A 25,798-nucleotide genomic window follows, 5' to 3' on the forward strand; every position below is an offset into this window, starting at 1 on the left:
TATATCTTCTTTATGAATTGACTCCTTTACTATTAATGACTGACCTCCTTTGTCTCTGGCTAAGGTTTTTAGATTGAAGTCTATTTTGTATGGTATAAACCTAGGTACATTTGCTACTTTTTGGTTTCCATTTGTAAGGGATATATTTTTCCATTTCTTCACTTGGAGATTTTGTTTGTCCTTAAAGTTTCATGTATTGGAAAAGGAAATGGCAACCCGCTCCAGCATTCTTGCCTGGAGAATCCCAGGGACGGCGGAGCCTGGTGGGCTGCCATCTATGGGGTCACACAGAGTCGGACACGACTGATGCGACTTAGCAGCAGCAGCAGCGGCAAAGTTGAAATGAATCTCTTGTAGGCAGCATATTAGCATTAGCTGGGTCTTTTTTTTTGCCTTTTCAGTCACTCTATGGTTTTTGATTGACAAATTTAATCCATTTACAATTACAGTAATTATTCATGGGTAAAGATTTACTAATATCATATTATTGTTTTCTGGATATTTTAGATTTCCTTTGTTCATTTCTTCCTCTCTTGTCTTCCTTTGTGATTTGATGATTTTCCATAGTGGTATACTTAGTTTCTTTTGCTCTATCTTTTATGCATCTACTGCAAGTTTTTTCCTTGTGGTTACCCTAAGGCTTACATAAATATCTAACAAATATAAATCTATTTTAAGGTCAACAACTTAACTTTGATTGTATGCAAATACTCTTACCCTTTCACTCTTCCTCATACATGCTATGTTTTTGATATCACAATTAAAGTCTTTTTATATCATATATCCATTAATAAATTATTGTAGCCATAGCTATTTTTTAATATTTTTGTCCTTTAGCCCTTATGCCAGCATTAAGTGATTAACGCAACACCATATTATAGTAACGAGGAATGCTAAATTTGATTATATGCTTACCTTTATCAGTATACTTTATATTTTCATATTATTAATTAGCTTCTTTTTATTTTAGCTTGAAGAATTCAGAATTTCTTATACTATAGGTCTAGTGGTAATATACTCCCTCAGCTTTTTTTTTGGCTGGGAAAGTCTTTATTGCATCTTCATTTCTGAAGGACATAAAGCGTTCTTTGGGATATATAGTATTCTTGGTTGGCTTTTTTTTTTTTCTTTCAGTACATTGACTGTATCATTCCACTCTCTTTTGGCTTATATATGTGTGCTGAGAAATCTGTTGGTAGCCTTAGGGGAGCTCCCTTGTAAGTGACAAGATTTTTTTTCCCCTTGCTTCTTTAACGATTCTTTTTCTGATTTTTGACAGTTTTATTATTGTGTGTCTTGGAGAAGATCTATTAACTGAATTTATTTGGGACCTATGAGCTTCATGAACTTGGATGCCCAAATCTCAGATTTGGGAAGTCTCAGTCATTATTTCTAAAAACAAGCTTTCCGCCCCTTTCATTCTCTCTTCTTGGACTTCAATAATATATAACTCATTTTGCTTTATGGTGTTCCATAAGTCCCATAGGCTTTCCTCATTCCTTTCTTTAAGACAGTGTTTTGGTTGTGTTGAGCATTTGTTGTGGTGTGCAAGCTTTCTCCAATTGCAGTGCACGGGCTATCAAGCTGTGGTGCATAGGCTTAGCTACCCTGAAGTATGTGGGATCTTAGTTCTCTGACCAGGGATTGAACCCACGTTCCCGGTATTGGAAGGTGGATTCTTAACCACTTGACCACCGGGGAAGTCCTGAGAGAATCAATTCCTAGGCATGTTGATAAGAAGTCTGGGGTCCCTGAGGAGAGGAGAAAGGGCTCGGGGGCTCTTGAAGCAGAGATAGGGGTCTGGAATTCTTGAGGCTTTCCCTTTCCTGGTGAAGAGAACTCTTTCTAGCTGGGTTCTCACCTGGCACTGAGTAGTACTGACCTGAAGGATGGGATGATGCAGGAAAAATGAAGTTATTGATTTTTCCTTTTAGTGCAGTTATTCTCATGGTTTTCATTCTGCTGTGTTGCTAAAGCTTTTTAAGTGGACTCCAGAGTTCTCTCTGAAGCTCTGTGAGATGGTGAAGGACAGGAAAGCCTGGTGTGCTGTAGTCCATGGGGTTGCAAAGAGTCAGACATAACTGAGTGAATGAACAAGAGTTCTCTCAAAGCTGTTTCATTCATGGAAAGCTATCTGACCATTGATCATTTTTGCAGGACAGAATCTGGATCTCCTACCCCACTGTCTTGTTCCTGATCCTTTGCCTTTTATTTCTACACTGTCTTCTATATTCTTTTCCCTTCTTTATAGATTTTTAGAGATCTGCTTGTTCCCTTTTCAAAATATGCTGTTTAATATCTGTGGCAGTTGAAAAAACTGACCCTCATGTTCTTTGACATTCCTCCCTTCTGCCTTGAATATGGGTGATCTGGGGTTGCTCTGACAAACAGAATAAGTGGACAAGACTGTAAGCCAGTTCCTAGGCCCTGAAGTTAGGAGTGTGACAATCTCTACTCCTTGCCTCTAGAGTAACTTGGTCTCAGGACCCAGTCGCCATGCTGTGAGGAAGCCCAGGGATACATGGAGAGGCCACACGTAGATAAGTTATTGTTAAATGGATACAGACCAGTGAAAGTCCCAGATCATGGCCCATGTCAAATGAGTCATTAGTGGTGTGAGTGAGCAGAGTGGAAATAAATCCTCCTGACCTCTTGGAACCACCCCCATGACACTGTATGGAGCAGAGATGCACCATTTCCACCAAGCCCTACCCACACTGCAGAACTGTGAGTAAATAAGTGCTTGGTGTTGTTTTAATGCAACAAGTTTTGGGACTATTTGTTATTTCAACTTCTCTGTCTCCTCTTTAAGCCCTTGCTTTAGATAGTCTGTATTTCCTTCTTCCTACTTATCATCATGAAGTGCATGTTCCAAAGTGTCTCTAACTTTAAAATCTATTTTTTTTTCTGGTGTGTATGTGTGGTTATTATTTGAAGGCCATTGTTTCTTTTGCTCCATCTCCTAGCTGTCCCATCAAAAGGATCATTTGATGCTTTACACATTCTGGCTCATTTCTGAAGTGGCTTCTCTGGGGCCAGCTTGTCTATGAGGAATGGAGTGAGGAGCTGTGATGGGAGCTCTGCTCCTGTTGCTCAGCCTTTGCGCTGACCCTTCACTGACTGAGATCTGCTATCCATCACCATCTGCCATACCCACTCAGAGAAAGCATGAGTGGGTGTATGTGGTCACTTCGGTGTCTTCTCCAGCCACTTTGTGGTATGGCACTCAGGGAAAGTCCACAACTCTCATCCTGCCATTCACTAGTTAGATCATCAGGGTATGTCATCTATTTCTGAGACTGCTGGACATTCCCAGGGACATGAAGAGTTGAGAATATGTTCTTGACACCTTTTTCTGCTATCTCGTTTCTGTTACATTTTCCAGTGGGTCAGGGTAGACTCTACATACACTCTGTGACTGAGTTCATATGAGGATGGGGCTGTTTACTTTTTTCCCTTCTTTTAGTTGCTATTAGTTCATTTGAGGGTTCATAGAGGAGCTTTGAAAAATCCTACTAGAGTCAACCTGTCCAATATGTATTTTCCAAAGTAATTTAACAAATGAATTCTATTCTTATTTTTTCCAGATGAATCATCATTAATACCTTGATTCACTATTGTTCTAAGGAACATAGTTTGGAAGATACTATTCGGAGTAAATCTCAAGTTGTGACATATTAGAGTATTTCCATCTTTTTAAAAATAGAATCAAAGCTTAAGAAGAACATTTCTTACACAGTTACTTTTCTATGGGGAAATTGCTTCTTGAAATCTTACCAAAATAAAATAACTATATATTTGCATTTCAGATTTTTACTACTAGCTGCTCTCAATGGTGGGTAACTTGTTCGTACCTTGTAGTAGTTTTCATCAGCACGAAGTGCTTTGGAAAGTCCAAAATCACTGATCTTGGCATAATGTTGAGTAACCAGCAATACATTCCTCGCAGCCAGATCTCTGTGCACAAAATTGCATTCTTCCAAATATTTCATTCCCATAGACACCTGATGAACCAGCTCTATGATGTTTTTATCCTTGACATGCCTGAAAGCCACACATATGTCATTAATGATAGTGAACAGGAGTCCATTTTAGAACAATCAACCATGCTTCTCATACAGAGAGAATATGAACCCACTTATTTCCTATTCTTCTAAAGCAAGAGTCACAAGTGGCAGTGACTGGTATTCAGCTGCTAGAATTACATGAAAAGCAGTATAACAGGCTGGTCAGACCTGGCTCATGGAGAATCAGGGTTCAGTTAGAACCCTCATTCCAATATTGAAAAGGTAAGAACACCAACTTTGAGTCCCACTGAAGTACAAACATAGGTGCAAATGGGATAAAGTAATCAGTGGCTATTGTTATGATTTATTCCTCATGACTCTCTATCTCAACCATGGCTGGAGATGAGCATAGCATGATTACTCCATTGATGGTTGCCATGAATTAACAGCAATGGATATTTAAAAAAATAATTACTTATAGGAATGCAGTAGTTAGCCAGATATGTAAAATATCACTGTTTTCCCATATAAAATGTTTATTTAATTGTTTCTTTTAAAAGAGCACATTCTTTCTGCCTGGTGAGAGGAGAATGCTTGCTAAGATAGTCTAGGGCTGACTTTATCACCAGGCCAGTATGACATGAGGAAAGGAGACCAAATTGTTATTAGAGTTTTTCTTTATACATTAAGAGGTAAAGAACACTTGATCCAAAGATTACAGCTCTCAAACCTCCCCACTCAAGGTCCCTGAGTGTGGGCCAACTCTGGGAAGGCACTGGAGGAGACAAGGGTTCTGGAAGAAATCAGGCTATAATGTGCATTGGGCAGGCAGGCCATGCCCCTCACATATGAGCTGCTGGGGCACCTAAGGATACCTGTTCTGTTGTAAATATTTGTTGAGTGGACCAAGTTCTGCCATCTCCATGACCAGCATCCAGGACTCAGCTTCACATATCCCTATCATGCGCACAATGTAAGGGTTGTCAAGCTGCTGCATGACATTTGCTTCTGCTAATAACTCATCCTTAAGAGCAGGGTCATTGGCCTCATTTTTCAGGATTTTCACAGCCACTGTTTTCACAACTCTGTGAAAGAAATCAAAACACATAAGAAGCTTTTCAAAGTGGTTCACGTATAGATAATTATCTTCCATGAAGCATAATTCCTGTGCTGGAAATGATGTAATGGAAATACCTGCCACAGAGTGGAAATGTGTCTGAAGAAGCCATGTTGTACATGGCTAATTCTTCAATCATGTTCTCTCATTTTATAGACAAGGAGTAATATGTAATTAGTTGAAAATAATGGGAGAGTGCCAAAGAATGCCCCAACCAACCAGAAAGCTGACACACTGTAGAATATTTAAATAACTTTCAAACTTTAAAAACTATGACATGCATGGATTCCAGTAACATCTTGAGATTTATCACATCATTATGTATAATGTATGTAATTACAGCATGCCTTTAATATATGTTACAATGAATTTCTAGATGTAGAATTAAAAAGCATGCACTGTTGAAGCTTATAATTTACAAAACACTTCTAAAAACTGAGTTTTGTTCATTTTAAGCATGCTTCAAAAAGTTTGAAAAAAACTAATTTTTTTCCATTTTCGAATAAAAGCATCATCTAAGTCATGTTTGAAATCTTGAAAATATCTTGAAATGGTGGGGCTTAAAGAAATAAATAGCACTTAACTATGTACGATTTGAAAAACTGCATCTTTTCATGATACAGTTCCCACAAATGCAGGAAGTATAACTCTTTTGTTGAACTTCAAAAGTAGAAAATAAAAACAAATGTATCAAATAAAATAGGTTAAATAACATAATAACAGAGTAAGTCTGACATACATTCAGAAAAGAACATATAGCTACAGTATAGAACTCAAGAGTATTAACATGTTGCACACAAGATGTAGTTCCTACACAGATGGAAGTATAAAACGTATCCAGTGCCCAAGAAGCCTCTGCATCCTCCTCCTGAGATCAAGGAAATATAATATTATGCAACCTCTAGATAGCTTATTGTTTTATCTTTCACATTTCGGTCTACCATCCATTTGAATTAGTTTCACATATGGTGTGAGGTAGGGGTCAAAATTAACAAGCACAAACCTCTTGATTCTTCCAATGTTTAAGGAAGAAAGAACATTCACAAACTTTTCCAGAAACAAAAAGAGGAAGGGAACTTCCCAACTCATTTTATGAGGTTACCATTAGCCTGATGCCAAAACCAGACAAAAAAATTTACAGGAAAATAATTTACTGATATCTCCCATGAATGTAGATGCAAAAATCCAAAGGGAAATACTAGAAAGTTTAACTTAGTGCTTTATGAGAAAGATATAATGAGTATATAACTCATGAATAAGATAGGTTTATTCCAGGAATGCAAGGTGGGTTTAACATCTGAAAATCAATCAGTGTAATTCATCCATAAACACAGCAAAGGAGAAAAAGACTATCAGCAGAGGAGAAAAAGTAAACAAAAAAATGTAAATGTAACACACATTTACAATTAAAAACAAATCTCTCAGAAAAGTAGAAATAAAAGGAAACTTCCATAATATAATAAAGAGCAGCTATGAACCTACTGGTAAAATATTGAAAGTTTTCCCCCTGAAATCAGGAATGAGGAATGTCACCACTGGCACTTTTACTTAACATTGAACCACAGTATCTAGTTAATACAATAAGGCAAGGAAGAAGTGTAAAAGTATAAGAATTGGACAGGATAAAATCAAACTGTTGTTATTTATAGATGTATATTTCTGGGTCAAACAATACACAAATAAACTACTGGAAATAATGAGTGAAAAATAATAGAAGACTTTAAGAAAAGTTATTGGACATCAGGTAAACAGACAAAATCATATTCTTGCATCCAAGCAATGCCAAGGAATAGCAAGTAAAAATTTTAAAATTATACCACATATAAAACCAAAAATATTAAATACCTATGAATGAATCCAGCAAAGAAGCTGTGCAAGACCTCTACACAAAAAACTAAATAATTTTGCTCAGAGAAATTAAAGACCCAAGTAAAGGGAAAAATGGGTCATGCTTATTGATATGAAGACTCACTACTGTAAAGACATCATTTTGTCCCCAGTTAACCTATATGGCCTTTCCTCTCCCCACATCTCTAGTTGAAATTATGTATCTATAGTCATGTCCATGTCAATTTGTATATTTAATTAAGCAAGGAATTGAGTATCACAAACAAGTTGAGAAAATGTATACCTTAATACAGGATAATTTATATTCATTTTATAAAATAATGGACATATATTAATTTATTTAAAAGTAAGCATAGCAGTCATATATGTATATATATATGACTTAATGTATCTGTCATATATCATATACAGATATATATATACACACACAAAGTCGGACATAACTTAGTGACTGAACAACAACATATATATATATATATACACATGTATAAACACGTATGGTGAAAGGGGTATGATTAAAAGCATGTTTCTGTGCATACTCTTGCTTGTATTTTTGACTCTTGAGCCACATAAATTATTTACTCAAGAAACAAACTGTATACAAATTCCTTAAATTTAAAATAGCATCAAACAACCAAACCTAATTATATTCATATCAGTAACTTCCTAGCTTAAACATAGATTTTCAGAGGATTTGTTTCAAAGGACTTTAGAAACCAATAATTTTACTGAAAATTCCATGACAGATGCCTTCTAAGCACCAAATAAAATACAAAGAGATTTTTAGTAATTGAGCAATTTTAATTGTTATATAATACATACTAGGGTTTCCAAGGTGGTGCTAGTGGTAAAGAACCCTCCTATGAATGCAGGAGACATAAGAGACATGGGTTCAATCCTTGGGTTGGGAAGAGCCTCAGGAGAAGGAAATGGCAACCCACTCCAGTATTCTTGCCTGAAGAAGCCAATGGACAGGGAAGTCTGGCGGGCTACAGTCCATAGGGTTGCAAAGAGTTGGACCCAACTGGAGCAACTTAACACGCACGTGCACACACATAATACATACATACTGTTCTTTGAATTATAGACTAGAGCAAATAAATGATTATACTAATGATACTTGTCATCAAGAATTTTCTGGTTAAGAGAAATGAGACACAATTTTTAAAAATCAAAGAAAATAAGTGAAAACACTATTATCAATGAATGCTGCTGCTGCTGCTGCTGCTAAGTCGCTTCAGTCGCGTCCGACTCTGTGCGACCCCATAGACGGCAGCCCACTAGGCTCCTTCGTCCCTGGGATTCTCCAGGCAAGAATACTGGAGTGGGTTGCCATTTCCTTCTCCAATGCATGAAAGTGAAAAGTGAAAGTGAAGTCGCTCAATTGCATCTTAAATAATACATATGTGTATGCATGTGCATATAAAGATCTGAAAATTACAGACACTCAGGTTTGTTAATGGTTGCAGTGTTTGAGTGGTAAAATATGATATATTTATTTTCTTCTATTTTCATCGACTCTATTTCTTAATTCGCTATAAGGGACACACAATACATCTAAACTATTACATACACAGTTAATATATATAATGGATGCTTTCATTGTAATTGTACCAGAAATGAACAAAAATTGTATGATAAATTACAAAGGGTTTAGCCATGCCACATTACATTTTGTGTCTGGGATTAAAAGAACATGATACATGTATATGTGGTAGTTTCTAGAATGTAAGCTCACATGAGAATAAGTGCAGGGAATGGTGCAAACTTTTGACTTACTTTTTCATCTGGTAATAGCCCTTCTTCACAGTCCCAAAGTTCCCAGAGCCTAGTTCCTTGTCCTCCAGGGTCAGCAGCTTCCGGTCCAGGTAGACCTCCTTAGGCCGGATCTCCTCGGGGTCTGCATAGGGGCTTTCGTAGACCTCAGTGTCCATGGGCAAGGCTTCTCGCTGAGCTTCTGAAAAGGAGTTAAGAAACTTACAGCCCGTGAACTTGATCCCATGTGAAACTGCCATTGTCCCCTGCTCTTGCCTCCTGGGGTCATGCCTTGCCTTTCATGACCTTGGTTATCTTGGGCATTTATAGTGCCTGCGAGCACTTGAGACACAGCCTTTCCCAGCTATGGCAGGGTAGGAAAAAGGCCCTCATCTTTGTTGTACTTGACCCCTGTTCTTGCACTAAAGTACATCAAGAAAGAGTTTTCCTGTCAGCAGCAGAGATGGATGTGCTCAGTCGTGTCCAAATCTTTGGGATCCTATGGACTGTAGTCTGCCAGGCTCCTCTGGAATTTTCCAGGCAAGCATACTGGAGTGGTTGCCACCCTCTACTCCAGAGGATTCTCCCAACCCAAGGGCTGAGCCTGTATCTCTTGCCTTACCTGCACTGGCAGGTGGATTCTTTACCATTAGCACCTCCTGGGATGTGGCCCTCCTAATGGACTGTGGTGCCTTTAAACTGTCTGAAAATCCTGGCCCTCCTTCACTGAGAGGCGGGGTCTATGTCACCTCCCCTCCGTGGCTTCTGTAATCATGTCCATGGATAGAGTACATATAAGTAGTGATGTTTGTGATTTACTCAGGCCAGGTCCTAAAGGCTATGCCCCTTCTGTCTGGGTTGCTGGGACTCTTGAAGCTTCAGACTCCGTGCTGTTGTTCAACTGCCCTGGATCCTTCTATGCTGTGAGAATTCCCCAGCCAGTCCAGGTGGAGAGACCAGATGAAGAGTCTCTGAGGCTCCATATCCTGGAGATGAAAGATGCTGGCTGGCCTCCAGTGCCTTGGTTCTAGTCCCACCATGGTCTCCACTCCTGCTGGCCCAACTCCACCCCCGATCTGCCTGTACGAGTCCCCATGCCACCACGGCACAGTTCAGCCTTGCCCAGATTCCTGATCTGCATAACTGTCGCTGATTTAAGCTACTAACTTTGGGGTTGATTTTTTGTAGCATTAAATAGATCAAATTTACCAACTAAAACGAAAACCTGGGGCCACCTAGAAAATCTAAGAAGCTGATCCAGAGGCCCCATTTCTGACCAGTCTAATAGAGGCCTTGTGAGTTTGAAGGGGTGCTTCCCCTCCTACCCTCACAAAATCGCTGTAGTTTCCTGAACATGTCTAGAATCCCAAAACTTAGATGTTTCTTCAGTTTTTACCAGCTACTCATTGTTGGACCTCCATCTGAATTTACTCCTGGACACAGACATCTTTCCAAGAACAGATCTTAGAAATGGAAACTTTAAGTAGCGTTAGTTATTACTGGAAAAGGTGAAATATTCTGAAGCAGGGGGTTTGAAGGATATTTTCAACATGGCTCATTTTTTGTGAAGGAGGCTGTACAGACCATTTTATCCAACAGACACCACTACTCGCAGACACATGGCATCTTCCACCTGCCCCCAGATGACAGGATCACTCACTGCTAAGCAGCGCCTGTAACAGCTGCTGACAGCAGGGTGAGCCTGCCCTGCCATTTGCAAGGGACTGTGGGAGGCATTCTTGCGCTGTGAATGCCCAGGACTAAAGGGGCAGCTCTTACCTCTCTCATTGGCCCACGGTCCTCGGTCTGGCTCGTATGGGTTGAATGTTGTAGAACTATCCACCTGGTTCCCTGAGGATGTGCGGGCCTGAGGCACACAAATGATAACAGCTCATTTTTCTTCATGAATAACACTGTTGAGTTGGCCTGCATACTAATTTTTATTTTCAAATAATCACATCGTAACTTAAGCAGGGAAGACAAAGGAAGGAACCAGGAAAAGAGACAGGAAAACAACAACAACAGCATGGCTTATCTCATTCTCCGGGCAACTGATGGGATGCTGTGAAGTCTAAATAAAACTCATGCTTCTATAACAGAAGGGGCCTGCAGGGATCCCAGGGGGTGTTGTGAGAGAATTAACCAGAACTGTTTTGGTGGAATTCCTGCCTACTTACTTGCCCTTTCAAATCCTACTTCCACTTGCTAAAAGATGCTGAGTATTTTCATTATCCCATTGGATTCATTCTCCTCCATTAATTTTTTCTAATATTACAGAGAAGTTATTGAAAAAGAAACATTAAGTATCCACCAGCTGCTTCAACCCACTTCCCAACTCTAAAGCATCCATGAATTCTCAGTATCCACATGTATCTTTACAATCTGTGGAGATCTAGCAACATTTGGGTAGATCCCAGAGGGCAGTGTTGGTCTGGTCAGTAAGCTAGAGGTACCAAGATGAAGCGGCTGCTAGCATCCCAGGGTCTAGTGCCCCACCTGTTAATTGTCACAATCGTCATTTTCATCATCTACCAACGCTTTGAGACAGGGAAGCCTGTTTTTGCTAACCTGAAGGCAGGTATTTCTTCCCTGTACCCAGAGCAGGTAACTGACGCTGATAAAAAGACTTGCTGGCCATTATTAATGGCAACTTTCCTTATTATTTATTTGATTTGCATCAGTTTGCAGCAGGAAATAATGGGGGCAAATCCACTGTTATATTCTTATATCTTTTCCCTTCCAAAAGTCTCCATCTCAGTGGAGATCTACATTTATCCTTAACTAAAAACAAAGGTGTGTGCTTAGTCACTTACTCATGTCCGACTCTTTGTGACCCCATGGACTCTAGCCCGCCAGGTTCCTCTGTCCATGGGGATTCTCCAGCAAGAATACTGGAATGCGTTGCCATGCCCTCTTCCAGGGGATCTTCCCAACCCAGAGACTGAACCTAGGTCTTCCACATTGCAGGTGGATTATTTACTGTCTGAGGCACCAGGGGAGCCCAAGGATACTGGAGTGGGTAGCCTATCCCTTCTCCGGGGATCTTCCTGACTCAGGAATTGAACCAGGGTCATCCTGCATTGCAACCGGATTCTTTACCAGCTGAGCTAACCGGGAAGCCCCCAAACAAGGATATTGCTACTAAATTTGGTTCACAGAAAAACCATGGTTCAAATTATCTTTGTGGCATGAACTGAGTAGAAAGAAATTTTATATACCCGTTTTTTTTTTTTTTAAAGCAGTGCCCAAACACTGGCCATGAAGAAATGAGATACTGCCATATTCTGGAGAAATTTAGAGAAACAGACAGTAAGCTGAATTTTACACAGTTGGTTATCTACTGGCACACACAGAATGTTCACCTGCCTTCCTGACATCCCCAGCTCGGGATCCAAAGTACAGTAATGAAACCACAGTGCATCACTTCTGCGACATGGTTACCTGTGCCTGAAACTGTCTTCTTGCTACTTACCGAGCTCTATAGAGCCCTGGCTCAACATGGCAAAGGCCCTTCTGACAAGCTAAAGGACATTCGCTCTTATGTGTCAATGGAATGCCATTGTATCCATTTTCTGATCCACTTTCTCAGCATTCTTATCAAACAGTTTAATAGAAACAGCTGTGATGTATCAAGAATGAAAACAGATTACAAGTCACAGGGGATATAATCATTGATTTACTGCATCAGAGCTTTGTTGCTAAATTGTTCACTCAACCACTGCTAAATAAAAATGTGTTCAACAAACATAACATGAAGGAATGAATGAATGGAGATAAACTTCAGACTGGGAAGTGTGAAATGTAAACACTTTTAATTAATGTGATTTAAAAATGAATTCTCTCTCAAGTTCTTCTATTAATAGGTGTGGATAATTCCAAATAACAATATACCACTTTAAAAAATTAACATATGATTATAAGACTCTTGGATATACAGTTAGTTCACTTTTTATTTATAATTACCCTGTCTCAATGGAACTGTCCTAGGAGAAATTAGGTAATTCCCAAAGCTTGCCATACTCCTGCTCTGCTTAGTCCCCTCTGGTAATCAAACTACAAGGTTGAAATAGTTTTCAAATTAAAAAATAAATTCTCTTTTAGGTTCTCACTGACTATCATTTCAATTTCTCTGATTTTTGCCCTCGAGGTAGGAAGGTTCTGAATTCAAAAGCAAAACCATGACCCTAGGACCAGCCATCATGGACAAGGAGAAGGCATTGATACCCCTTCTCTGCACTGGAAGGCCTCCCACTTTTTGCCCACTTAGGGATGTATCCCAGGACTGCAGCCCCTCCACCCTGAAGGGATGTTCTCCGGAGCAGAAAGACTTCATAAAGGCTGTCGGAGCAGAAAGACTTCATAAAGGCTGTTACATTTGAAGCCAGAATGCAATGATCTGCGATATGAATCCTGCCAGGGAGAATTTAAAAACAGAGGTGGGGATGTAAAAAGTACTGAAAAAGACACTAGGGCATGAGGAGTAGGAATGAGTGGTGATGGCCACAGTTTGCCTACAGCCCTGGACAGAGTGATCCATACTTTGATTGGCTGTGTGGTGTTCATCCCTTGTCTGTCTTGTCTATGGATAAGAAAATGGGTTGTGGGTCTCCTCTTGAGAAGGTTGAGCCCCATCTTTTAAGCCGAGATGGTTCAAGGGCTTCATTTCAACACTGCCCACTTAGACCACCAGCCCTTGCAGCCTATATGCAGAGTTTCCCTCAATAACCACATCAGCTCCCTGCCTGGACCCCTTGGCCCTCCTTGCCCTGACTGGGACAGAGAATGGAAATATACTCCAAAGAGAATGCTCTTTGGAAAAAATGGGAGGTTTTTCTACTGTGTCTGTTAAAAAGGCCGTATTGACTTTATTTGAAGATGAAGCTACTAATGCAAGTTTCATCTTTCCCAAAGCACTTGGTGATTCTACCCTTCAGTAGAACAACAACAAAACCCTGTGGAATCAAATACTTGATTGAAAAGAAGATTTGAGGACTTTGTAAACAATGAACTCTAAGGCAAAATGATAAACTAGGAAAGTATTGTTAATACTTAGAATTGAAATGCCTTTTAATTTAATGAAAAATGTATTGCTGATCCATTATATCATCTGTGGTTATTATTTCTGATCTGTATTTTATCATTTATTCTGCCCTAACAATAACATCCCCTTTTCTGCATAGAGAACAAGGTATCAATGAAATGTTGACTGTTGCTTTCCCCCTACTTTTGCTGACATTTGAAACTGAAGTCAAACTTGCAGGACACCACTAGATGTCACTAGCTACCTTAGCTTTCCACCTTCCAAAGAGCAATTTGTGAGTTTTAAGTTTTGTAAATTCAAGTAAAAACATATCACTCCACAATAATAAAAATAGTATTTGTTCAGGCTGGGAAGATCCCCCTGGAGGAAGGCATGGCAACCTACTCCAGTATTCTTGCCTGGAGAATCCCCATGGACAGAGGAGCCTGGCGTGCTACAGTCCATGGGCTTGAAAAGTGTCAGGCACAACTGAGTGACTAAGCACAGCACAGCACAGGTTATAAATTATGATCCTTGATCTCTTGTTGGCTACTTAGCTGCAAGTAGAGAATTTATTTGACAAATATCCTTTGAGTGCCTATTTTAAAAAAGTATAGATTCAGAAGTGAACAAAAGAGAAAAATACATGCTTTTATGGAGCTAATTCAGAGTTTCCTGACTCGGAAATGTTGTTTGCCAGGTATTCTGATTTTCATTTCTAGACCTTAATTTTTAGACTTAAAACACATTTTCAAGTCAGGTAATAGCAGTAATAATGATGACAATATATTCAATGCTTGTCACCACTGCAATGACAAAAAGAGCCAGGAGGCTTCAGAAATTTTAGCTGCCCAAACCAGACACAGTTCTGGTCTTCAGTGGAATGTCTTTGGTCTCAATCCAAGGTTGCAGAGCTAAAGGCAGACTCTCCTTGGTCAGGGCATGAAATAATCTGGGTCTCCTTGACACACCATTTCCTACTCCCAAGGCAACTAGTGCTATCAGTATTTGCTATATTCTTCTAGAACATTCTACACTGTATCAGCACATATATATGTGCCCAACTTTGTCATCTTCAATTAACATTGCTTCAGATCCACAAAAATAAGCACTTGGCTGTCATAATTAATTTTCCTTCACCTTAGAAGCAAAGATCTAAACCTGGTCCTTTATAATGATGTGGAAACATTTTCTTAAGGGTGTGGCCCACTGCTTCCACATTACCAAGTACATGGGTATGATTTAAGAACTCCTTTCTTTCTCCTAGCTGATTCTTCGTGAATCGTGTTAAAATGTCTAAAAGTATTCCAATCAACAATGTAGGTGCTGGAATAAAACATGAAAAATGGATTTGAATTTGAAATTCTGGAACATTTTTCCACAACTAAGACAAATGTGAACACTATGTTTCATCTTAGAGAACGTGCCTTTGAACTCTGAAATAGAAGCACAGTCTTTAAGGCTGCTGTTGTTCAAACTGACAGTCATCCTCAATAGAAGGATTGGTTTACATACTTAAAGCAGCAAAGAAAAATATTCCAATGCTAACAATAGGAGGAATTTTATCCATGTAAGGATTAACAGTCCTTAGAGTAAGTGATGGCAGGAAGCAAGGAGAGGGTAGATTTTACTTGAATTATTCTTCAGTTAAAGTCATTCATAATTTCAAGTGTTAAAATGTTACTAATCTCTAAAGAAAAATACTCCCGCCCTTAAGTTTTTGTCATAACATTTCAAATTATCTGATTAATAATATTCTGCAAATCATAATACATTTGTCATTAACTATCTGCATACTAGAGTTAATTCAGGTTCTAGCATGTCCATTTTGTGCCTGAATTATTTAAAAAACAACTATTCATATTGAACAAATAAACAAATTCAAGAAATTTATTTATACCTCAACGGATGGGATATTTGACATAATTCCCACAAGTCTTATTCATGACTGGTTAAATAATGGAAAATTTCTCTTTTAGTTTTTAAGACCTAAGTATTAGTTCTGCTAAAATATTTCCGGTGAGCAATTAAAATATTTTTAATTCATTGCCTAAATCATACAATGTTTCTCTTTATTAATGAACTACTGATATTTTTGGCTTTTATGAAAGTTCAATGCATACTTCAAAGCTGTTATAAATTTAAATAGACAATAGCCCTCTTTTAGCCAGAAAAGTATTTCCACAGTATTAACCAGATTAATTAGCTTCTAATATTTAATTGTCTTTTAAAAGTGATTAAGTAATTTTAGAGGGGCAAATTTTAAAAAGCACAACAGGGTTTCAATGAAAAGATGGGTCTCCTTGACGCACCATTTCCTACTCCCAAGGCAACTAGTGCTATCAGTATTTGCTATATTCTTCTAGAACATTCTACACTGTATCAGCACATATATATGTGCCCAACTTTGTCATCTTCAATTAACATTGCATTTTGGAAATGACTCTATATCTCAGCTACCCATCGTGGTATGAATTTTATCATAACTGATTTCATTTATTTCCCATTGATTTTTAAATTATTTCCAGTCTTGTCAATGATACAATGTTAGACATGTACCATTTCACACTTCTCCAATAAAGCACAGCTTACTCACCACACACTTGTTGTGTGGTGTCACCAAGCTTATTTATTTGGGCTAGTTTTACAGCTGGACATAAGAGAGCACCATAGTTTTAACTCACATTTCTCTTATTATGAAATGCAACAGCTTTTCCTATGCTTAAGAACTGTTTATATTTTCTTTCCTATAAACTATCCTATGCCCAGTAACCTATTAGATAGTTAAAACTTTTATTGATTCATATAATTTCTTTATATAGTAAAGATATTGACCTTATATATGGATATGTGTATATATATATATATGTATATGATCACTGCTAATATTTATTCCAAGTTTTTATGTTTCTTTGGAAGATGTTTTGGTTCTTATCCACACATCTTTTATTTTTTGGTAGTCTTGCTGATGCTTTCTTCAATTTCTTTAGACATTCTTCTTTCATCTAAAGGCCTACTGAATCTTATTTTCTGGATACTTCTGTATCACTGTGGGTGGGTGGGTGGGCTTTGGGCTGCTGGGGATGACCACGGGGCAGGAGAGGGGCTTGGTTCATCACAGGCTGGGTTACTGTTTCCTGTGGTGACAGCACCTTAATGTGTCACCCTGACTGGCCTGAATGATAGTGCTCTGTTACTGACTCAAACTATGATCATGGTGCTGCTGTGGAGGGATTTTGGAGAGGTAATTAAAATTCTTAATTAGTTGCTTTTATTTAGGGAGATTATCCTGGGTGGGCTTGACTGAATAAGTCAAGAGTTCTTAGAAGAGGTTGAGACTTTTCTAAGAGGGGTGCGGCAGGGGAGTTACTGACAGTTCCACCTTGTTATCCTCCCTTCCTGATGACTTGCCCTATGGACATTGAACTTGCCCCAACAGTTGTGTAAGGCTAGTGATAAGTCAATATATATATGTGTGTGTGTGTACATGTATACAGACGTTTATATAAACATGTACTTATGTGTGTTAAAAATGTATCTATGTGTGTGTATGTGTGTGAGTGCACTGTGGGTGTTTCATGTATAAACCTCTGACTGATCACATTCTCCTGGGTGAACCCTGAATGATGCCCTTGGACACTACAGAATTAAGGTAAACGTGGAAAGCTGTGTCTTCTCTGCAGTGAAACTGCTTATGTCTGGGACTGCACATGGGTGGAGGACTGTGCATCAGCACACAGGCCTTGGGCCGCCAGAAAGAGAAGGATGAATAAACAAGTGGTGGGAGTCAAGAGTGTGGTCCAAGTCCACAGGCACCCCTCCATGGCTGCTACACATACTCCATGCATGGAGGGGCCAAGGAAGCCAGGTGAGTGAAAGGTTCTAAGCCTGCCGATGGGGCTCCATGAATGGGCAACTCAGTGTCCTTCCCCAAGTTGTACTATAATATGAAGTTTTATCAATGCAGTGTTTGATTAAGGACTCAAAGAGATGACTCATGGTTGAAAAGCACCCTGAACCAGAGCATATTTTGAATCACCTCAGTTGATGGGGCACCATCTGGCCTATTTTCCCCAGAATATGGCCCTATGGGATGCCATCTTGACAACTAGGTGTGCCTTCCCCAAGGAGAAGGGGTGAAGGCTGACAGGGGTTGAGGGCCAGGAGGGCCAGAAGGTGCAGCTGTGGATAGTTCACCTTGGACCATGGGGAATGTTGACCTCTTCAAGGCCAAGCCTCAATCACCTATTGGCCTTGGTGGCTTGAAACAAACACGAAATCATGGGGCAAAAGTGGTACTGGCCTAGCATGCGTTCCCTTGACAACTCCCCAGCCTTCCAGCTCCTAACATGCCACCCTGGCGTGGACAGCCCTCAGGGTCACCCCTCTAAGAGCAAGGCCTCAGCATAACTGAGGTTTCCCATGAGCTGATCCACCCTGACTGGGAATGTGGCCTCAAAACAGATAGTTACTCCATTCAGGTTTATCACCTAACTTTCCCCCTCAAACACTACATTAAACTCACTTCTCTTTTTTGTAGTCAACAAGATTGAAAATATCTAGAATATAACAGCCCACTTGGAAAGAAAATCTCAGGGCTTTTATGCTTTTCATTTATGTTGTTTCTGCTAAGTACTTCAGGCAATCTGCTTTATGAACTGATGCTTGATTGTATGCTGACATGTCTAGAAAAGGGGCTTCTCAGGTAGCTCAGCTGATAAAAAATCTGCCTGCGATACAGGAGAGCCTGGTTCAATTGCTGGGTTGGGAAGTTCCCCTGAAGAAGGAATAGGCTATTCACTCCATTATTCTTGGGCTTCCCTCGTGGTTCAGATGGTAAAGAATCCACCTATGGGAGACCTGGCTTCAATCCCTGGGTTGGGAAGATGCCCTGGGGGAAGGCATGGCAACCCACTCCAGTATTCTAGCCTGGAGAATCCCCTCAGACAGAGGAGCCTGGTGGGCTACCATCCACGGGGCCACAGAGAGTCAAACACGACTGAGCAACTAAAGCACACATGTCTGGAAAAGTACTAACTGGATATGAAAATGGAAAGAATTATTAATAAAATAACTTTATACCACAATGATAAAACTAAAAAATAAGAAATCCATATACATGTTATAAATATTTCCTGAAGGAGGTGATTCATTATAACTGAGTCATTAAAAAACCTTTTTATTTACCTCATAATTCAATCATACAGCAAAATATGAATATGCAATATGTCAGCTTTTGTTGCTATTGTTTAGTCACTAAGACGTGTCTTTTGCAACCCTGTGAACTGTAGCCCACCAGGCTCCACTGTCCATGGGATTTCTCAGGCAAGAATACTGGAGTAGATTGCCATTTCCTTCTCCAGGGGATTTTCCAGAGCCAGAGATCAAACCCGTGTATCCTCTGTTGGCAGGTGGGTTCTTTGCCATTGAGCCATCAGGAAAGTCCATATGATGTCAGCTTTACTGTCTCATAAGTAAAAATGATGTTTTAATCCTCAAATTCCACCTTGTCTTTATATATGTTATACTTCAGGTTCTGTGTTGGAACTCTACAGCCACAATGAAGTTACTATGGCACTTGATATTTATAAAATCAATGACCTTGTGTAGTCACTGGGCAGGGTCCACTCTACTTTGGCTATTCCTTCCACCAACGTGTAATTTATCTAGTCAATTACCATAACACTGCAGCATGTGATTCTGGTTTCCTTTGAAAATACTTTCCCATATGAGAATTCCCTCACTTATTACACTGACGGAGACGACTTCCAAGTGCACACTGTAGCAGAGAGAGCATGCTCACGGTGATGGACTTTGCAGCAGAGGGACTTGGACCCACATGGAAAGCACAATGAGTACTGGGCACGGGCTGCCCATGAGGGCTACACATGGCAGGGACATGAGACCAGAGCAGCAGGAGGGTCGGCAGCAGTGCACACGGAGGGCCAGCCACAGGGCAGAGCGTGGGTGCTGAGTGCGGGTCTGTCCTACCACTTAGTCAGGGACAGCAAGCAGGGGACTCTTTAGCACCTTTCTGTGGTCACGCTTTGGGAAGGAGTATGATTTGATTCTTGAGATTATTCCACCCGCTGACCAAGTCTAGAAACCATAATGGCAAAGAGGAATAGTAAATGTTTCAGAAAACAAATACAGGCTACCTTACATGACATGTTATTTTAGCTGTTCTATAATTACAGTAACCCCCTCAAGATTCTGTTGATGAAATGCACTAGAGGCAACATGTGATCACCAGAAAGGCTTCAAGAAAAGCCTACTATTTGAGTAGAAGGATCTGGGAAAATATTTTGGCAATATTTTCCATGAAAGGCTATAAGATTCAAGTTTTCATATTAAATAGCCCACTTTTCGTATATAATTATTGTCAAACTGAAGACAAATCATCCTAAAGAAACTAATTCTGAAAGCCCAATTTTGTTACTTCTGGGTGCTGGTTCCATGATACTTGTGGAATTCACTGAGTTGGACCCTTAGGGAACATGCATATTTTTATATAGTCAGTAAAAACTTTTTCCAAAATGTCTAACTCCTTGAAGCCATTACGTGATGCACAACTAAAGAGAAGCCATGATATTCTTTTAAAGTTCTCACCCCTAAGCCCACATGCCTCTTAGAGCAAAAATGGACCTGTCCCATGGTGGATAAAATCTTAAAGTTGACTTGCCAGGCTCATGAGTCATGTAAAGGGTAAAACAAAATGATGACTCCATAATGGTGCTTTACTTTAGAAGCTGACCCCAAAGTTCACTGGCATTTCAGTTCCCTTGATTCAGGGACAAGAGCTGCCTCAGACAGACTGCTTGGTTTAGCATAGGTGCAGCTTCTGAACAAGTCAATAGCCTCTATCACGGGTAGAGGGTTCATTTCATCTTCTACAGATTTTAAGGGTTAACGGGCAGAAAGTGAGGTATAGAGCACATAGCTCATGTTGGGGGAATTTTTAAACCTCACAAATGGCATTAAAGGGCATCAAAGGTCCACAGTGAGGTCCCCTTCAAAGTAGCAGGACATAATTCCTGCTTGGAGTATAAATCTGTGTGTCAGCTCCTAATAGTCTGGAGGGAAGAGAGAGCTGGAATTCTCTCTCTTCAGGAGCATCAGGCATGTGTTGGCCAAACCCACATGTAGAAGTGTGGAGAGATCACATTCTTACCACCCACTGATGTGGAGGGGGTGGTGGGTTCTTGCCAAGCTTTCAACTCCATCCTTTTTTAGAAGCTTCTTCTCTCAAGTGATAGCACCAAGCACCCCCATTCCAAGCCTTCCTCCACCAAGCTATGGCCAAAGCAGCTTTCCTGGAAAGGGTGAGTTTTCTGATAACAATGTCTTGGTTGATTTAACCAAAAGAGTTTGGCAGTCAACCTCACTGAGACACTTTATATACCCAGCTTACTACCCATCATGCATGTGGTCACAGTGACCATACACGTGACTCCTCACGGATGGGTCAGGGCTGAGCCTGAACAATATGTTACCATTTCCAAAATCTACCAGGAGGTATCTTTCTGATTTAACATTGGGTTACATGGATATTTCATATACTTTTAGGAAATGGAGGGATTTTAACCTACCAAAGAAGCTAACTTAGCTAGCTCAGAACTGAAAACAGGCTGATTCTAGCTGCACCAGCAATCCCAGTTTATCAAGTGTGATAAAAGCAATGACCATAACTCCTTTGTCTAAAAATACTTTTCATTGTGCTGATATACAACTGCTTCCTCATTAATGGCCTGGCTAAGTAACACTTACCCCAGGATGAGAACTTGGAAGTTGTGGACGGAAGTTAATATTTCCTGGTTAGAAAGAACATGCACAATTAGTGCTGTGTCAGTGAAAACCATCCATTAATCCCCTCCCCCACTGCAGATCAATCAACATGACTGTAAAATATTACTGCTTGAGAAGCAGATATATTTTCTGCATACATTTCTTGTTATCCTCTTTCATTCAATTTTCTCATATAAGCAATAAAAACAAATCCATTTTTAAAGTTATTGACTAGCTTTTGATGAATGATAAATATACAGTTGGAGTAATCATTTTAATCAATCGTTAAAACCAAAGTCTCATCCCATCTGGTTTGACTTTGCAACAGATCAGATTTAAAATGAGGCTGATTATTATCAGCATCTGAAAGAGTGGAACTCCAATGTCTTGGCTACTCACCCGATTGCCCGCCAATTTTTTGACATGGAACTGTAAGAACTCTTAACAAACCATCTGATTTATAAGAATAATGCTCGACCAGCTGAAAAAGAAAAAAGTAAGAAAGTATCATAAATAATGGGGGCAGGAAATGCTCCTTACCTGGAGCAGCTGACTCCCCTTTTGGATTTTAAAAATGATTCAAGGACGGCCCTAAACAACAGGTGGTCTTCCTGATTCCTCCCTACACCTCTTTTCTGCCACTCTCAGACTTCTGGCAGAAGTCCACATGCCACCTTCCCTTTTTAACCTTATTCTACTCCTTGCTCCCTTCCCTCCTTCCTTCCTTTCCTTCCTTCTTTCTTTCTTTGGTGGTAAGTCGCGTGTCTTTGTTTATATTCTTCTATATCCATGTGATACTATAACAATGAATTCATTTATTCTGTCTTTCAACAAACATTCTGTTGTTTGGTAGGCCCTGAGATAGGACAAAAGGTAAACTATGGTGAATGAGACACATTTCTTACTGTTGAGGTGCTTACTTCCTTGGTGGAGAAGGCTATAAATGAATTATAATGTAGAGTAATTGATTCTGTATTAGTGCTTTGGGCAAAGGCTTTGGAGGGACCAAATAACTCAGCCCAAAAGTTTCAGAGAGAAGATATCACTGCACGAGTGATATAAGATCCAGGGCATGGAGAAGGCTGGCCCTTTGGAGAATGGCCTTATGTTCACAGAACATGGACACCCTTGGCTAATGGTGCCCAGGAAACTATGAATCATGACGTCTGATTCCTATATTAAAAAGGAAATGAATGGCAAGTAGATTTATTTATACCTAATCAAAATTATGCAACAGGAAGACAGCCTTAGTTTTCACATTTTCTTTTCTCAAACAGACATTTCCTCTTCAGACAAACTAAAATCCTTCTATCTGATATTTCTTTCTTATCTATTTATTGATTCCTTTTCCAGTTATGGACTCTTGGCTCCTAAACATTTTTTTTTCTCTCAAAACTTACCTATTTGGGTAAATGTTCATTGAATGAATATATTTTATCTTCCCAGGGAGCGTTCTTCTTTTAAATTTTATTTTATTGCGGAAAGAACATAACATGAGATCCACCCTCTTTATAAATATTCCAGTATAACCAGCCCTAACACACTACTGAAATGGACAGCAAAGCTCTCTCTGTTCTGTTAAATGCAACAGTGTGTTCTCAGACATAGTACTGAGATCCTTACAACAGCTGAAATATCCCATGTATACCTGCAGTATCATTCAAATATCTCCTTACATGCTTATGGTTTCAGACAATCTACTCCAAAAGGATGGGTGGGAGGTGGGCATATACATAAACATTTCCCTCTTGGCCAAGGGTACGCAAACATTTTCTGTAAAGGGCCAGATACTGATATTTTAGGTCTTTTCATTCCACATATCATCTCTGTCACATAGTTCTTTATTTTAAAAAAAAAACACCCTTTAAAATATAGAAACCATTTTTCTTTAGGGACTACACAAAAGCAGCTCAGGGCCAGACGTGATCCATAAGTGTGTTGATTCTTTCTCTACAGAAAGGAAAACTAGAGTAGTGAAGTGATTGCCAACTCTCAGAAAAACAGCACCAAATTCCTGGGTAGGGGAAGGGTACCGTGGAACCTTATTGTTGTCAAGAAAGAACAATGAAATCACACTCATGAAAATGGAAGGTCCTGCTGGCACTTTTGAGGCTCTTTCTTAAACAAACACACAGGGGAAAGATTTAATTAAGGCTGACTACTATGATATGGTAGCAGAATCAGTAAATATAGGAAAAAGTCTTGGGAAGGAATTTTCCAACAATTAAAGATGTTTAACATTAAAGTCAGCATGCAGACTTGGAGATTGTGAGTGGACTCACTCAGGGAAAATGGTCATTTAGGAGAAACCCATTGGCTGTGTAGCAGTGATGGAGCCCAGGACCTTCAAGCATCAGACTGACGGATGGAGGCCAGTGCCTTTCAATGCACACCATCAGTGATTCTTGTAGGAGGTGAGAGTCTCTGATGGGAAATTAATTCCAGAAGGCAATATTCCCTACTCATCTCTCTGATTTGCACTGGGCAAACACTCTTTCAAAACGATACCATTAAAATAAAGCAAAGACTATGGTCAATAATGAGCTACACGTCAATGAGCTACAAACCAAAAGATAATGTCAGCGTTATGACTGATATGCATGAATATTAAAATACCCAGCATGCAAAGAAAAAGATTTTCTTCCAGCTACAGGTAAGAGCCAAAATACATCATGTGGTGGTTACTCTGAGTGCTTTAAAGGTAATAGCGATCCCTGATCTCAGGTTTTAAAAAGACAAGATTTTTTGAGCCTGGTACTTTCCTGCTGGTGCCACCCATGAAGTTCCTGGTGGGGCCTGGTGTGGACATTTGAACCCTTCCCTAGTGACATCCTGCACCTACAAAAACTCAATGTAGCTGTCGTTCTTGGGGTGGGAGAGTCCTTTGGTTTTCTCTGCCTCTGGGCCCACTACAGTTTATAGGATGTTCTGCCATTTCCTCATGGAGCTGTGATTTAGAATGAAGCCAAGTCGTTCGTACCTGGTGGAAAGCAGGGGTGGACACTGGATTAGAGCTGACTAGTGCCTAAGTAACTCTCATATTACACATTGCTTCAGGCTTTACTATCAGGTGGGTTAAGACGAACTCCTTTTTAGGCCAGGGGTGGATAAACCTATACAGGTGGCAGCCTGACACGCAGGAAATGATGACCATTAGGTTGCCTTAATTTTGCAGTGATTCATTTTGCAGCAAGAATGGCACTTGACATTTTATATTAAATTTGGCCTCTCACAATGCAAAGAATAGTCTGATTAGCCACCTTTAAGACTCCCTTCCCAGCCATCTACACCTTTCTTTACTGTGTATTTGTCTGAAAGGCCGCTCTGGGCTCCAGGTAGAACGTCTCTAGTGCCTTAAGGCGGGATCTCCTGTTAAACCACGTGTAGTCCTGGATAGGGACCACTGCCTCGTGCCAAGAGCCGAGGGGCCCTGAACGAGCTATGGGAGCCTCAGTCACCTAACGTGGTAACCCTAGACCAACGCATCCAGGAAGCTGGAGGGGGCAGTGTGGACTCTGATTGGGCAGGTCTCAGCAAGGACCCAGGTCTTCTGTAAAGGTCCAGGAGGACGTGCACCTGCCAGAGAGTGTCGAAGTTCTTCCCACCAGGGATGGAGAGCTTCCCCGTTTTGTCCTTGTCGATGCGGTAGTGCAGCACCTTGCCCTCGTGCAGCAGGCACAGGGCGTAGGACCCGTTGTCCTTGGCCCTGATCCTGGAAGAGAGAAGACAGTGTGTCACCATCACTCCTCCTGCCTGCCGGGGGTGGGGAGGAGCGCCCTGGGCAGGCAGCCTGCAGCAGCGTCTTGACCTCGGGGTCAAGGGCTTGGTACCCAGGGAGGCCCAGCTCACAGCTTGATGACACCTCAAGTCCCAAACAAGGAACACCCAGTGGGCTTGGGAACACTGAGGGGATGTCAGGAGAGGCCCAGGCTCTGGGGGTGAGTCCTCCATTCACCTGGAGCACAACTTGGCTCAGGGCACGGGCACATGAATCCCACCGTACCCCGGAACAGTGGAGTCTGTGCAGCCCTCTGCACTCGGCTCCTCTCTTCCATGAGGTCTGCTTCTGGGTTAGATTCCAGACAGTGCAGTTCCCCCGCCCGGCCCAGGGTGTGTCACTGGAGCAGGTGTTTGGCGGGCATTTTAATTAGGAATATTCTCTACCCCAGATGGAGGCCAGGAAAGGCTCCCACTTCCTAGGACCCTCTTCATTCCATCAAGCTCACTCTCCCTTTTACAGGGAGGAGAAAGCAGGACTGGTACTTA

General features: G+C 40.5%; 1 protein-coding gene across 3 annotated transcripts in view; it reads right to left on the reverse strand.

Moving 5' to 3' along the window:
• The window catches only part of SYK (spleen associated tyrosine kinase), a 106,619-nt gene that overhangs the window by 13,411 nt on the left and 67,410 nt on the right, over window positions 1–25,798 (reverse strand). For 2 of the 3 annotated variants that reach the window (XM_040245999.1, XM_040245992.1), the window contains exons 4-11: window positions 25,109–25,244; window positions 21,932–22,013; window positions 21,515–21,558; window positions 19,778–19,846; window positions 10,507–10,594; window positions 8,752–8,929; window positions 4,883–5,092; window positions 3,855–4,044 (exon numbers count right to left, since the gene is read on the reverse strand). In XM_040245999.1, coding sequence (XP_040101933.1) covers window positions 3,855–4,044; window positions 4,883–5,092; window positions 8,752–8,929; window positions 10,507–10,594; window positions 19,778–19,846; window positions 21,515–21,558; window positions 21,932–22,013; window positions 25,109–25,244 — 997 coding nt within the window. The remainder of the gene's footprint in view (window positions 1–3,854; window positions 4,045–4,882; window positions 5,093–8,751; window positions 8,930–10,506; window positions 10,595–19,777; window positions 19,847–21,514; window positions 21,559–21,931; window positions 22,014–25,108; window positions 25,245–25,798) is intronic. The other variant, XM_040246008.1, reaches the window with a different exon arrangement.

Source organism: Oryx dammah, unplaced genomic scaffold, assembly GCF_014754425.2.
Source record: "Oryx dammah isolate SB20612 unplaced genomic scaffold, SCBI_Odam_1.1 HiC_scaffold_1, whole genome shotgun sequence".
Lineage (NCBI taxonomy): Eukaryota > Metazoa > Chordata > Mammalia > Artiodactyla > Bovidae > Oryx > Oryx dammah.